This window comes from Microchirus variegatus (assembly GCF_963457635.1).
Source record: "Microchirus variegatus genome assembly, chromosome: 15".
NCBI classification, from domain to species: Eukaryota; Metazoa; Chordata; class Actinopteri; order Pleuronectiformes; family Soleidae; genus Microchirus; species Microchirus variegatus.
The window spans coordinates 3,984,626-4,000,045 of NC_139816.1; the positions used below are offsets into that span (position 1 = coordinate 3,984,626).

General features: G+C 44.1%; 1 protein-coding gene across 1 annotated transcript; it reads right to left on the bottom strand.

Annotated features, from left to right (window-relative positions):
- Positions 1–671: 671 nt before the first annotated feature.
- On the bottom strand, positions 672–14,544 carry LOC310937247 (serine/threonine-protein kinase H1-like; the record flags this gene model as incomplete). The annotated part of the gene is made up of 3 exons (XM_083901477.1): positions 672–1,031; positions 12,335–13,034; positions 14,273–14,544. 3 exons carry the CDS (start codon positions 14,542–14,544, stop codon positions 672–674), a joined length of 1,332 nt encoding a protein of 443 aa, XP_083757603.1.
- Positions 14,545–15,420: the final 876 nt, after the last annotated feature.

The following is a 15,420-nucleotide window of genomic DNA, read 5'->3' on the forward strand; positions in this document are numbered from 1 at the left end:
TCGCCGCTGTTTGCAGCTTTTTTTTTACGTAAGCCCAAAGCTCTTTAAACGCCCAGAGCCTCGCTTCGACTCGATGGGAGACTGCCTGTCACCCAATATCTGGATTGTGCTGAAGAGGACCGATGAAGGAGGGACGACGGCGACAAAAGAGAAAAAAAAGAGTGGGGTGCGTTTGCTTGTTTTTGAATATGCACAAAAAGAATCTTAGCGGATTTCACGAGCGCTCTTAAACAAGAGGAGAGAGAATAACCGACAGGTTTCCGTCAGCTTTTGCACCACAGCTGCTAATAATAGAATGACTAATAATGACCTCCTAGATGAGCCCATTAGTTTGTGCCGTGTGCATCACCAGGGGGGCTGGAGACCTCGCGGAGGTGGATGGTGGCACCGTCTCGGGATAAGCCCTGGATCTCAAAAACTGAGGGATAATCACCAACAGCTTAAGACAAACCACAATGGGAAGTGGAACTCGGCAGCCGGAGTCATTAGAGGAGCCTGAGTGAAGCCCACAGAAGTGAGAGGAAACTTTATTTTCTCTCTGTGTGTGTGTGTGCGACAACACCTGTCCAAGGCACTTTTGGAGCTTTGCGGTTTCCGCGATGGCCGAGCACACGCCGAGGCAGGGGCAGCTGGGCTCTCTCCTTCATTAGCTTCCCCACGAATGCGGAGCTTTAGTCGGACGGCACTGATGCTCCTGGAGCCCTCCGGCCGCATGCTGCACGGCTCTCTGAGGCTGATCGTGAGTGCAGATGCTCGGCCCTGACGCGGCTCCCGTCTTTTTTTGGCCAGGCGACGTCGGCAGCTTTCCCCGCGTCGCCGGGGCTCGTCGTGCACCGGGAGGAGCTGCGCGACGCCCGCCGCCGGAGGTTCTGCGAGATAGAGCGGTGGAGGTTCCTCGCGGACGAGCCGGCCGCCATCGTGGCCACCCACGAGTGACGGGCGGCCTGGTCAGCGGTCAAACGGGCGGAGGCGTCCGGCGCCAGCAGACGCTGGATGAAATCCTTCGCCAGGTCGGACACCGAGGACCAAGGCTGAGGAAGCAGAGACGACACGTTAGCATCAGCGGGAACAACGGACAGTGTGGAAATACTGCTATAATCTGACTAAAACTGGACTTCTAAGAGACATGTTAGTCTGACTGAAATGCTACTAAATAAAAATCCTCAAAAGCAGCATGGGTTGCCAGACCAGCAATACGATAAGCTACAAAACGAGTTGTGTAATTAGTGTTTTTAAATGAAAACAGCAGTCATCTTCACTGTTTATTTCCAAAAAAAACCAATGACATGATTCATGTTAATGCATAGCTTTTTAGTGGTGATATCAGGGGTGTCAAATGTACGGCTCGCGGTCCAGAACAGGCCCACCAGAGGGTCCGATCTGACACCTGTGACTAAATGTTTAAATGCATTTAAAGATCCAGTGTGATTGGTGTGTAAAATGGTACATTTAGGCCTAATATTGTTGAAATTGCACTAATTTTTCCTCAAGAAATTTCACGTTTTGAACAAAATATACTTCGTTAAATGTAAAACAAAGGAAAACAATCATAGTTCTTGTTGATACGGAAATCATGGCTGAAAAACATGGCAAAAATACACATGTGGAGACCCAATTTATGCTCTGTCAGCTTAAAATACTGAATATTTTAAAGTTAACAGACACAGAATCTCACTCGAGGAATCGATTTCCACCACTAATGCTAACAGCTAGCAACCAGCTAAAGTCGTTTTATTCTATGACATGTCATAGGTCAACCACCAAGCTTAAAGGGGGAATATCGCCACCTAGTGAAGCAGAGTCAAACAATAAACCGATTCCACGCCAGTGTAGGACAGAAGTGGTCCGATTGAATTAAACAGCGCAGTTAAGCTAACCTTTGCTCGATTTTTTTTCAATCCGTGGACGCGCTGATGTGAAATCACGGCGCAGTCGAACACGGCAATAGCACGATAATCCCAGAGCTGTGCAGGACCTAAGAAGCAGAACTAATGTCACAAAGAAAACACCAAATGTCACTGGACACAGAGAAGAGGCAGCATTCGTGGTCGAACGAGCAAGAAACCGCCGCACACGCGTGGGATTTGGCCTCTCGTTTTATCCTCCTTTTTTTTCACCGTCAACTTCACAACAAGAGCGCCGAAAAAAATGAGCATTTCTGCCCTTTTTGCTAATTCAAAAAAAACAAACGCCTCAGCGTCCTCGTCGTGACCCAAACTGACCTGAAGTGGTGTTTTTGAATATGCGCGAGCGGACCTCGCTAAAGACCACAGACCTTATTATCATTCAGAGTCGGTGAATTATTCATCTCGCCTTGGGTTCTTTGTCACGGAGACAAACATTGCAGACACTTGCCTCAGAAAAAAAACAACAAAAAACGGGTGACCTTTGTGCTAACTTTTTTTTTATTTTTAATGAAATATCACTGATATATGCTCAACATCGCCGAGTGTTAAGGGAAGATCGTGACCGAACGGTTTGAGTCTGCAACCTCCAGAATCAGAAGAGTCATTTTTGACCCCTCTCCACTCAAATATAAATAATCTGGAGCCGCAAAAAAACCTATTTGACCCATGAAATAAGGATGACATCATGTAATAAATATGTATACATGTACTGGGTATAAAATACCTGTAGTTTTTGTAGTAAGTTTAGTAATTTAACCCTTTAAAACCTTATTTTAACCCTAAATGGGCCTGGAAACCGAGTGACTTTCAATATCTGGCAGTTATTTACAATGAACTGCATGTTAAAATAGTGTATTACCAATTTAAAATGGAGTAAAAACACTGTAGTTGTACAGGAACACCAGATTTTGTGTCAAATTTGAAATAAAACACAACTATGTCGACCTATTTGTGTATAAATTGATCAAATAAATGACTTTTATGTAGTAAAACCTTGGCATATGTGGATATAAACAACAATTTGGCTGAATTTCAGTGTTGGGAATTAACGGCGTTCCATATTTCAAACACAGGTTTGGGGAACACGAGTTCATTTCTCGCCTTGATCTCTAAATAAGACAAACATTATAAGAAAATATAAGAAAATGTATTTTCTTTTGAGGCTACAGGGAGCCAACGCCACAAAATTTGCATAAAAATGTCTATTTTATGCCAAAATGAGCAAGTACACACACATTTCTTTCTTTTGTCTTCCTTATTTCCTCAGTCAGGTATCTTTACCTCACTCTCTTGCCTCAAAATGCGAGGATTAGTCCTTTAACGTCTGTCTGGCGAGAGTAAAAAAAAGAAAAAAAGTTAAATACAGAAAAGTCTAAGTGTGCAAAATTCTCCCAGACTACATCTCACTCTTTAGGGAGGTCTCGCTCTCCATTTTAATCCTGAAATGCATTTCTCTCAACCTCTCTTTTTTTTTTTTTCTTTTTTTTTTGTCTCTCAACAAGTAATGACAATTAATCAAGCATGAAATTGACAATCGCAAGACCGTTGCCAGTGAGAGGAATTCAAAGAAGCAGCGGCTCGCTCATTCTCACACTCTCTCTATGTGTGTGTGTGTGTGTGTTCTTGTACTTGTGGCATACTGAGGACCAGTGAGGGCTTTTAACCAACAAAGTGAGGTCATTTTTTACAGAGTGAGGACATTTTGGCCGGTCCTCACTTTGTTTTCATTGAAATCACTTCCTTAGGTTGCTATAACATGCTATACTCAATTTGTCAAAAAAATAAATAATTAAAATTGTGGACAACATAGTAAAGTATGACTTTTTAGTAAAAAAAAAAAATCACATTTATTTTTTAAATTTTTTTCAACTTTTGGTCAACATATAATAGTATGACTTTTTTTTCATATTTTGGACGAAAAATTTTTGTCAAAGATTTTTCAAATTTTGGATGACATAGTATAGTATGGGGGCCCACGGTTGGTGTAGTGGTTAGCACTCTTGCCTTTGCAGCAAGAAGACCCGGGTTCCTGGGTTCGAGCCCCGTTTGGAACAACTTTGGAACAAGGGCCTTTCTGCAAGGAGTTTGCATGTTCTCCCCGTGTGTGCGTGGGTTTCCTCCGGGTTCTCCGGCTTCCTCCCACAGTCCAAAAACATGCGATATGGGGATTAGGTGAATTGGTCACTCTAAATTGACCGTAGGTGTGAGTGTGTGAGTGAATGGTTGTTTGTCTCTATACGTGGCCCTGTGATGGACTGGCGAGCTGTCTAGGGTGTACCCCGCCTATCGCCCTATGTCTGCTGAGATAGGCACAGCACCCCCCGTGACCCTCTGGTGGAGGATAAAGCGGTAGATAATGGATGGATAGTATAGTATGACTTTTTTGTAAAAAAAAATGTTTAAATGTTTTTTTCAACTTTTGGTCGATATAGTATAGTATGACTTTTTTCTTCAAATTTTGGACCAAAAAGTTTTTTGTCAAAGATTTTTTCAAATTTTGGATGACATAGTATAGTATGACGTTTTTGTAAAATTTTGGACCAAAAATTACAAAAAAAAAAAAAAAAATCTAAAAAGTTTTCCAGCCCTTTTGCTCTGGGGCTCCACCTGCAGACATGTTATGGTACTGCAACCAGTAGTTCTTTACAGATGTCATTCATGAAGCAGTTATTTGTAATTGTGTTGATTTATAAAGTGGAAATGCTGGTCCTCACTTTGTCAGTCCTCAGTATGCAGCAAGTACAAGAATGTGTGTGCGTGTGTGTTTGCTCGACTGAAAGAGCCACAGAAAAATAGCTTCTCGACGGAGCTTTTTGTCTCCTCACACCTGAGGAGGAGGAGTGACGCGACACTTTCTCTGGGAAAAAAACCAAAAAAGGTGTAGAAAGTGTTTGATTGAGCTCCCATGACTAACGAGACTGACTTTACTCTTCATCCAACACTGGGTTTGATTCAGTGCGCTTCCTTATTCCCGTGCCAAGAAACACACATTTCACAGTCGCTCTGCTTCTGCTCTTTATTTTCCTGCCGTCCTTGATCTGAAAATGATGGGAAATGATGGTTTTAGTGCAGCGCGAGGGCTGCATCAGAGAAACACAGAGCTTTTTTTTTCCAACCGTGTGTGAGAATGAAGTAAAAACGTATTTTCCTCCCGCTTTCGACGTCCTAAACTTTGTTGCGACAACTTTATCGCTTTCCTTGATTTTTTTTCACGGCTTTATTGTGTTTGGAGTGTTACACGTGACTGTTGAGCCAGGGAATTGACGCAAAAGGAAGGTTGGATTAGCTTAAAAAAAAAAAGGATAATAAGATTCTGATATAATAAATTATAATTCTACGCACTTAAAATGGTCAAAATTCCTCAGCTCCACAGTATTTTTCAGGCCACCAGAGGAAGGTCCGCGTACCACTGTTGGTACATGTACCACAGTTTGAGAACCATAAAAACATGGATAAAGAAAATTCTCCATACTCTCTCTTATTGTAACTGAATCTCGACACTCATTTTATGATTTGTCTCCTCTTCTAGACGTTTTTGAGAGCGGTGCTGAGGCTTTCTAAGTGTGGTGACGTTCATTTCTGCAGCTCCACGTGTTCAAATCTGCACGACACGCCATATTATTGGATGCAACGCATTGGAAAAAAAGACCAATCCTGAATATGTATACAGAAGTTTGTGGCCATCCCTTTAAATACGCCTCATCGTAACAAGCCGTTGCCAATTCGGGGCGAAAGTCGTAGTGTGGAAATCGAAATATCGACTTCCCAGACGCGGGAGAGCGAGATTGAGCCGTCGGGTACAATAACAAACACTGTGGTCAGTGGTGTTTTTTTTTTTTTTAAGTGCAATGTTGTGGGGTCTTGTGTTCACACGGCGCTCACTAGGGGGCAGAGTGGGCTAACTGTTACCCAGACAGCTGCAGATGTTTGGGAGGCTTCAAGAACACAGCAGCAGAATGCAGGAGGAGGAGGAGGAGGAGGTTACTGTGGCTGCTGTCTGGTCTGAACCAACGTGAGGATGTGTGCTTTACATGCTGCTGTGACATGAGCACACGTGCATGTATGCAGCTACACACACATATACACACACACACACACAAATACACACAGTGCACTGAATGAAACCCACTCACGCTCACCAGATGAGATGTCTCGATTCTGTGCGAGGGAAGCGTTCCGTGCTACATGCTGCAGTAATAAGGTGAGTGATAAGGTGGGAAAAATTCCCCAAGGCTGCACTCGCTCCCCCCCATCCCCCCCCCCCCCAACCCACTTCTTCTTCTACTAACCCCCCCCACACACACACTCTGCCATCCATCCCTGCCCTCCTCAACGCCCCCCCTCCACACACACTCTCACACTCCTGCTGTTGTAAACGCATCAGTGTGAAAGTCTGCACCACAGGTCTTCAGGCCAAGGAGCGGCTGCATCTGTGGGAGGGGAAGCTGTGTATGCACTCTGTGTGTGTGTGTGTGTGCATGTGTGTGTGTGTCTGTGAGAGTGTGTGTGTCTGAGTAAGGAAGGGGCGGAAATACTGGGGACACAGAGGGAGCCAGTTTGTGGACAGGTGCCAGAGGCTGTTTGTATTTGTGAGTCAGACACACACACACACACACGCACACACACACACACAGTACTAACATGACCCTAACCTCATTCTAACAACATAACACGTCATGTCGTTGATTTATTTTTATGGGGACCTGAATTTTGTCCCAAATAAGGAAGACAAATCCCCATATAATGTGATTATTTGAATAGATTTAGGTCCCAACAACATGAGTAATGTAGAAAAAAAGACTCAAAAGTCTCAATTTCACTCGTCGCATGATGCATATGCAATGATACACTGCGATCTAGTGGCGGGATGCCATCACTTTATGGGTAACGCGATCGCCATGCATTGTGGGAAATGTAGTTTATGGTCAACGCATAGACCTATTTTAACACAGATTTTTAAGACCAGTTAATCACTCGCGGGGCCACATAAAATGACGTGGCGGGCCACATCTGGCCCCCGGGCCTTGAGTTTGACACATGTGACATAATGCATTCTCTACTCCTGACCCTAAACCAGGTCTTACCCCACCAAAAAAAAAAAGCCTTAAAATATGTGAGGACCAGCCAAAATGTCCTCACTTTGCTCACTTTATATGGTTCTATATGATATTTTTGGTCCTCGCAAAGCCACAAATACAGGAACACACACGCACACAGATACATAAATCAAGTTAACAACATAACATAAAGAGCCTCTTTATGTTGTGACAGATCGTAAAGTAAGCTTTCACAAAATGTCTTAATTTCCTGTGGTTATTACGATTGTTCTGGTCCTTACAAAGACGTACGTACAAGCACACACACCCACACACACACGGGTTCACACAGCTATTCTTTTGAGGACACCTAAACAAAGCATTAAACTTAACCATAGCCAGTTAAAGACTAACCTCTTAGCACTAAACTTTAACCAGTTCATCAGATATGAGTTTCTGTTTCATTCGGACCAGGTTTTGGACTCTATGAGGACTTACTGGTCCTGACAAGGTCAGTGTTTATGCCAGGAAAATGTCCTAAAGTAGTAAGTTTATATATATATATATATAAAATACACACACATACATAGACACTGTTCTGTTTCAGTAAACACAAAAAGGTTAGCCGCTACTTTTTTACGAAGCCTCCTCTTTAATTGGAGCCCTGGTGAATTCATTTCCATATGAGAAGAAGAAAAGAAAAGTTACTTTATTTGACCGTCTGGAAAAAAAACCAAAAAAAAAACATCCACACCTGAATTTAATCGACCTTTCCACTGCACTGTCTTTTCTGAATACTTATTCTCTTTTTATTTTTTTAAGCGCCCTCCGTCCTTAATGACCAACGAACCGCTGCGTTACATCATCGCCCCGAACGCACGAAAGGCTCCTGGAGAACTTATTAAGTCGTATATTTATGTTACAATGAGACGAGAGTCGCTCTGTCGATAGATACATAGAATTTTATGTGCTCATTTTCCTGTTTACAAATGTGATCATCATTTAATATGGAGCCCTGGAGAAGGACGCCACATTTATTCCACTGTTGAGGTGCAAGGATGTTTTGTTTTTTTGTTTCCCGCAAGCACGGTGGATCAGCGGGTCCCATCGTGGTGCGACCTTTGATGCAACGAGGGCAAAAGCTTGAGTCCAGTTCAAAACCCAAACATGTTATTGTAGAGGACAGGCAAGGTCATACACAGCAAGGCAGTCAAAACACAAACAGGGGTAAAAGACAAGAGCAAGAGAGTAAGAGAGCAACACAGGGTAACATAGGAAAGCATAGAGAAGCTGGTGGACCACCATAGACCACCATAGACCAGCAAGGACCAGCATTATGATGCTGATGGACCACCATAGACCAGAATGGACCACCGTGAACCAGCAAAATGATGCTGGTGGACCACCATAGACCAACATGGACCAAGATGAACCACCGTAGACCAATATGGACCACCGTAGACCAGAAAAGACCAGCATGGACCACCATTGACAACCATAGACCAGCAAAGAAACAGTATAGACCAACATGGACTAGCATATACCAGCATAATGATGCTGGTGGACCACCATAGACCAGCATGAACCAACATAGACCAGCATAGCCAAACATAATGATGCTTGTGGAACAGCATAGACCACTATAGACCAGCATAGACCACCATGGACCAGCATAGACCAAGATAATGATGCTGGTGTACCACCATAGACCGACATGGACCACCCTGAACCAGCATAATGATGCTGGTGGACCACCATAGATCACCATAGACCAACATAGACTACCATAGATCATCATAGACCAGCATAGCCCAACACAATGATGCTTGTGGAACAGCATAGACCAGCAAAGACCAGCATGGACCCCGTGGAACAGTATAATGATGCTGGTGGACCACCATAGACCAACATAGACCAGCATAGACAACATAGACCGCCATACACCAGCATGGACCAGTTTAGACCAACATAATGATGCTGGTGGACCACCATAGGTCACCATAGACCAACATAGACTACCATAGACCATCATAGACCAGCATAGACCACCATAATGATGCTGGTGGACCACCATAGACCAACATGGACCAGCATAAACAACATAGACCACCATAGACCAGCATGGACTAGTTTAGACCAACATAATGATGCTGGTGGACCACCATAGACCAACAAGGACCACTATAGACCAACATGGACCAGCATAGACCACCATAGACCAACATGGACCAGCATAGACCACCATAGACCAACATGGACCAGCATAGACAACCATAGACCAACATGGACCAGCATAGACCACTATAGACCAACATGGACCAGCATAGACCACCATAATGATGCTGGTGGACCAATCTTAATTTCTGTCAATAAAGCCTCCCAAATGAACCACACAGGATCTTTGATATGTGAAGGGAATTCGGGCTGTTGAAATTGATCTGGATGACATGAAGAAAACTCATTATGAAGAATATTATGGACACATGTGACCCCCGTGTCACACATTAAACCGTCGTCATCGCTGCTCATTTGTATGTGTGAGTGTGTGTGACCGTGTGCCGTCAGTCAACTGGAGATGACAGTGAGTGAACATCCTGTCGACGTGAACATCTGATTGACGGCTCATCCACCAAACCCTGGACCTCTACTCAACCATGGATGATGTCTCCATAATGTCACTGTACAGTGTGAATTCACACGTTGACGTCTTTACTGGTCTATACATGACTATAGGCGCGATTGTTCGCAAGGATTTTTCCTCCTCCATCCGTGAGGTCTATGAGCTGTGTCGACAAACGTGAAATAAGCCTCCTGCATAAAACCCTGGGAAGGGGATTTTTGCACTATTGTTGAGTCGGTGGTCTGTGCAGCAGTAAACACGAGGATAACAGCGCAGGGTCGCCTCTTCTGTGCCAGACTAAAATGTCAAACGCCGTCCTGCGAGATTCCAGTGCATACACATAGGCTTAAAACCCAGTGAATAATCCGGCCTCGGAGTGTAATCGGCGTGAAAGAACAAGCCCCGCGAACTCAACCGAATAAAAACACACAATAAAGTTACAGTAAGTTCAGAGGGAAACACACAGCTTCACTGTTTCACCACGACTCAAAGAGACAAACCAAGTGGAAAAGTTCAGACCTCGTCCAGTTCTATTTACAATTGGTGTATTCAGTCCAGGTAAGATTGACAACCATAGACCAGCAAAGAAACAGTATAGAGACCAACATGGACCAGCATAATGATGCTGGTGGTCCACAATAGACCACCATAGACCATCATGGACCAGCATAGACCAACGTAATGATGCTGGAGGACCACCATTGACCAACATAGACCACCATAGACCAGCATAGCCAAACATAATTATGCTCGTGGAACAGCATAGACCACCATAGACCAACATAGACCACCATAGCCAAACATAACGATGCTTGTGGTACAGCATAGACCACCATAGACCAGCATAGCCAAACATAATGATGCTTGTGGAACAGCATAGACCACCATAGACCAGCATAGACCACCATAGACCACCATAGACCAGCATAGCCAAACATAATGATGCTTGTGGAACAGCATAGACCACCATAGACCAGCGTAGACCACCATAGACCAGCATAGACCACCATAGACCAGCATAGCCAAACATAATGATGCTTGTGGAACAGCATAGATCACCATAGACCACCATAGACCAGCATAGACCACCATAGACCAGCATAGCCAAACATAATGATGCATGTGGAATTACATAGACCACCATAGACCAGTGTAGACCACCATAGACCAGCATAGACCAACATAGACCACCATAGACCAGCATAGACCACCATAGACCAGCATAGCCAAACATAATGATGCTTGTGGAACAGCATAGACCACCATAGACCAGCGTAGACCAACATAGACCAACATGGACCAGCATAGACCAGCATAATGATGATGGTGGACCAGCATAGACCAACATAGACTACCATAGACCATCATAGACCAGCATAGCCCAACACAATGATGCTTGTGGAACAGCATAGACCAGCATGGACCAGGAAAGAGTCTTTTTATTTGTGGGGGAAACAGACGGAGCAGAAATCCTCTATTTTCTTCTTGTATTGAATTTTACTGCCTTTTACAGTTTACATGAACATGTTTTTGTATGTTTATGCCTTTGTTTTAAAGTTATCATGAATTTTTCACGGAGTTTTACATAAACAAAGAGAAAAAAACAAGGTTATTTCTACATGTTATTTATCGCTCTGTATCGTTTGTCTGTTTTATTTTCGGAAAAAACATTTCTATAACCCATCATTGTCAAATCGAGAAAATCTCATTATAAAATATTATTTCCTTATACTTGAAAAATACAGTACTTGTGCTCACATTGACAAAAATAAACAGTATTTTGGTCTCACCCACTTTAACCGACTGCGTTTGTTAAACATGAAGAAGTTCCAGACCTTGGGCTCAAGGACATTTTCTCTATCTGGACCTCTCAGGATTTTAATTGACTAACGTCTGCTCCACACGAGAGGATTCTTCAAATCTTCAAACCACAGACACAACTTTGTGAGTGATTATCAAGTTTTAATCCAGAGAAAGCACAGACTAGACGCAGTCAAGACCACACACACACGTGACGTTCAATCTGACGATTTCAGGGAGGAGATTCCATGAGATCTCACAGAAACTCGCGTGATTTAACGTGACTTAAAAGTGAAAAGCAAAGAAAAACAAACAAACTGTGGATGAAGTCATGGCTGAGAAGACGGATTCAACTTGTTGATTTAATGCCTCACACTCAGAGCCGTTTCTTGCTATATGCGGACTATGCAGCTGCATAGGGCCCCACGGCCACCAGGGGGCCCCCCAAACTGCAAGTTCAGACTCAGATTCAGATTTTATAATATTTTTGAGAATTAAAAGTACCTGTGTTTATTTGCATGTATTGGATGCATTCATGTCCTGCGATGGTACCCACCGCCTATCGCCCAATGTCAGCTGAGATAGGCACAGCACCCCCCCACGACCCTCTGGTGGAGGATAAAGCGGTAGATAATGGATGGATATATGGATGGATGCATTCATTATGCATATATTTGCAAAGCATGTAAGTGTTGGTGGGGTAATCAGAAAAAGTTAGGAATCTCTACCTCGAGTTTGAAAAAAATAGGGGCCCCCAAATAGTATCTCGCATAGGGCCCCCAAACAGCTAGAAACGGCCCTGCTGACACTACAGGATAATTTGGCCAGATAATCTCTTCAAAATCAGCCTAAAGTCGGAAGGTATACCCTATAGTTGCTAGGCCAGATCTGGACCTAAATCTGGCCAGTTATCCTCTAGTTTTGGGGCGTGGCTTAACCCTGATTTAGACCTTGAGTTGCTGTAAACTTACGTCTCCACTGAAGCTGTATTTCCCTCTCACGATGGATCTGTAGAGCCGCGTTCGACTCTCGTCCTCGAACGGCATGGACCCACTCAGCACGATGTACGCGATCACGCCCAGCGACCACATGTCCACGGCACAGGAATAGGGTTTCCTGAGCAGCACTTCGGGGGCCATGTACTCCGGCGTGCCGCAGGTGGTCCTCAGAGACCAGGACGTCTCCGTCGCACCGGCGCCACAACCGGCGTCGCGACTTGTGCCGCCGAACGTGGCCAAACCAAAGTCGGTGACCAGGAGCCTGGAGTCGGCTCCCGGGTGATAATACAGAAGGTTCTCCGGCTTCAGATCCCTGTGCGTGATGCCGAGGCCGTGCAGGTATCCCACCCCGGCCAGCGCCATCTTCAGGACGCGGGTGGCGTCGCGCTCCGTGAAGCGACCTCTGCTCACGACGCGCTCCAGGAGCTCGCCGCCCGTCGCCAGCTCCAGCACCACGTAGACGCGCCGCGGGGACTGGAACACCTCCACCAGCCGCACGACGTTGGCGTGGCGGACGCGCCGCAGCACGGCCAGCTCCGACGCGCACACCTCGCGGCCCTCGGCGGCCTCCACCTCCACCAGCTTGATGGCGAACGGCCGGCGCGTGGCCCTGTGCTCCGCCCTCACCACGCGGCTGAAGCTGCCGCGACCGATCAGGGCCTTGATGTCGTACCTGACGTATAGGGAAGGGGGGAAGAAAGCCGCGACATAAGAGGGCTGCGACAATAAGCCCTTTGCTTAAATGTCTGTATTTGCTGTAGTTGTTTTTCTTGTTCTGCTCCACAGGCTGATGGTGATGCCAGGCGTTACCATCTGAAATCAATGTCTACTATTACCGCTAATAAATTGTGCTGCACAAAGGTTAGCGGCGGCTGCAGCGGAGACGAATGAGAAAAGCTGCCAACGGCAAAACAAAAAAAAAGAAAGAAAGAAAAAAAAAAAAATGACTCTCATAAATAATTGGACGGCCCTTAAGGACGTTTCTCTCTCGCCGCATATTATCTATTTTTTTTTTTTTGTGAATGAATCACAGAAGCGGCTGCTCACAGGTCTGAGATAGTATCGCTTGTTTACAGTGCGGCGCACATTTCTTATTATTTAATATTGGACTTATCTCAAATCGGGTCACTCCTACAATGTCAATTTTGATTAAAGCGGCCCGTGTCTTGTTTACAATTTCCCATTACGAGATAAAATGATTACTTATTGCCAGATTATAACCACCATTTTTTAGCAGAATTGCAGTTTAACTGCACATATTTTTTACTCATGACGTGAGAGAAATAATAAACCTGTATGTTGTTTTGTTTTTTGTGCTCGTCTTTATTCTTTATTTTTAACTTCTTCTGTTTTCTGTCCAATAATATTATTAGATATATTCAAAAAATAAGCAGGGTTATTAAAATAATCCTAATTTTGGCAGGCGTGTACCATTAAAACACGTTTTTTACATAAATAGTGTGGACATTTAACTGATTTTAGTATGTTTCTCTTGATTACTAAATTATGTATTCAGTTATTTACTATATTAGGTCCTGTGTACCTAATAAAGTGGCTGGTAAGTGTATAACCACGTGAAGGAGTGATAAAAATACAGTTTATTTCATGTATAGAGTGGAAAAAAAAAGTAAATTAGACTTGTTTATTATATATTTCTACATTTGAGAAGCAAACTCCTCGTGTATATTCTATAATACTGTGTAATATAAGAGTTGGTAACTCCACTGGTTTTGCGATCAATAGAGTCTAGACACATTATTTTCTGCATAATTCAGTAAAATGGAATACTTCAGTGGAGGCTGTTGCCTCCTCCTGTACTGTATTTACTTTTATCTTTTATTAAAACGCAGATTTCAGTTCCAAAAAAGCTTTTTTTTATCTAAAAAGAAAGTATTTTTTGAATACATTTACCTCGCAGTGACACGTGGATCAAACTTGTCCTTGTACCTGGCAGCTTTGTCCTGCTGTCGCCCGTCCCTGTCTTTCAGCTGCTCCTCTGATGGAGGCTGATGATGATGATGATGATGGTGATGATGGTGTTTTTTGGAAAACCACACACTTCTTTGCTTCTTCGGCTCGTCGCTGCGATCTCGAGCTTTGCCGAAGGCCACCAGCGACTGCATCACACCCACGTAGCTTTTCTTGGACGCCTCTGGCAGGACCTTCGCGCTCCCACAGCCCATCACTCAGGTGGAGGCAACCATCACCACAGATGGGGCGGGGGGGGGGGCAGGAAATAAATAAAAAATACACAATAAATCCCACTTCTGCTCTTAAATGACTGGATTTGAGAAGATAAGCCGAACGTGGCAGCAGCTTCTTTCCGCCAGAACATGCAGATATACACACACGAACGCGAGGCGACAGGTGTGAGGAGGAGGCACGACACACAATAGAGGACGCCTCCCACCAGCAGGTGGCGGTCTGACAGGTGCGTGAACTCACTCTGTCGCCCTTGTGACGGAAGCGTCGGGTCAACGACAGGCGCTTTGAAGCCATTGTCTCGGACGACAGAGGTGCTTTGGTGGACCGAGGACCACCAGCACAGTCGAGTGACGTTCATGGCCACTTTATTAGGTACAACAGCAGCAGAAAAGAAGATGATTTCAGTGACTTTGAACAACAAAAACGTTTATGCCCACACAGGAAATAATGTGTCAGACAATAATGCAGAGGAAAAATCTCTGCCTCTTTGTCCTTATGTCTTATTGTTAATTTAAGACATAAAAAAGACCTAAAATGGTCTGAAAATGGTCCTTAAAAGACAAAATATTCCGTGAGCATCAGTTTTCTGGACAATGGTACTAATAAAGAGGAATATAAGCAAAAAGAAAAGGATAATTGAATAATCTCTTCCTTTTATCCTGATGTTTTATTGTTAATTTAGTCATTTTGTCTGCCATTTTCAGATTTCCACACCCATAAAATACCTAAAGTGGTCTGAAAATGGTCCAAAAAAGACAAACTATTCAGTGGGCTGCAGTTTTCTGGACAATGGTACTAATAAAGAGGGAAAAGAAGCCAAAAAGAAAATATAAATGAACTGATATCAGAGACAT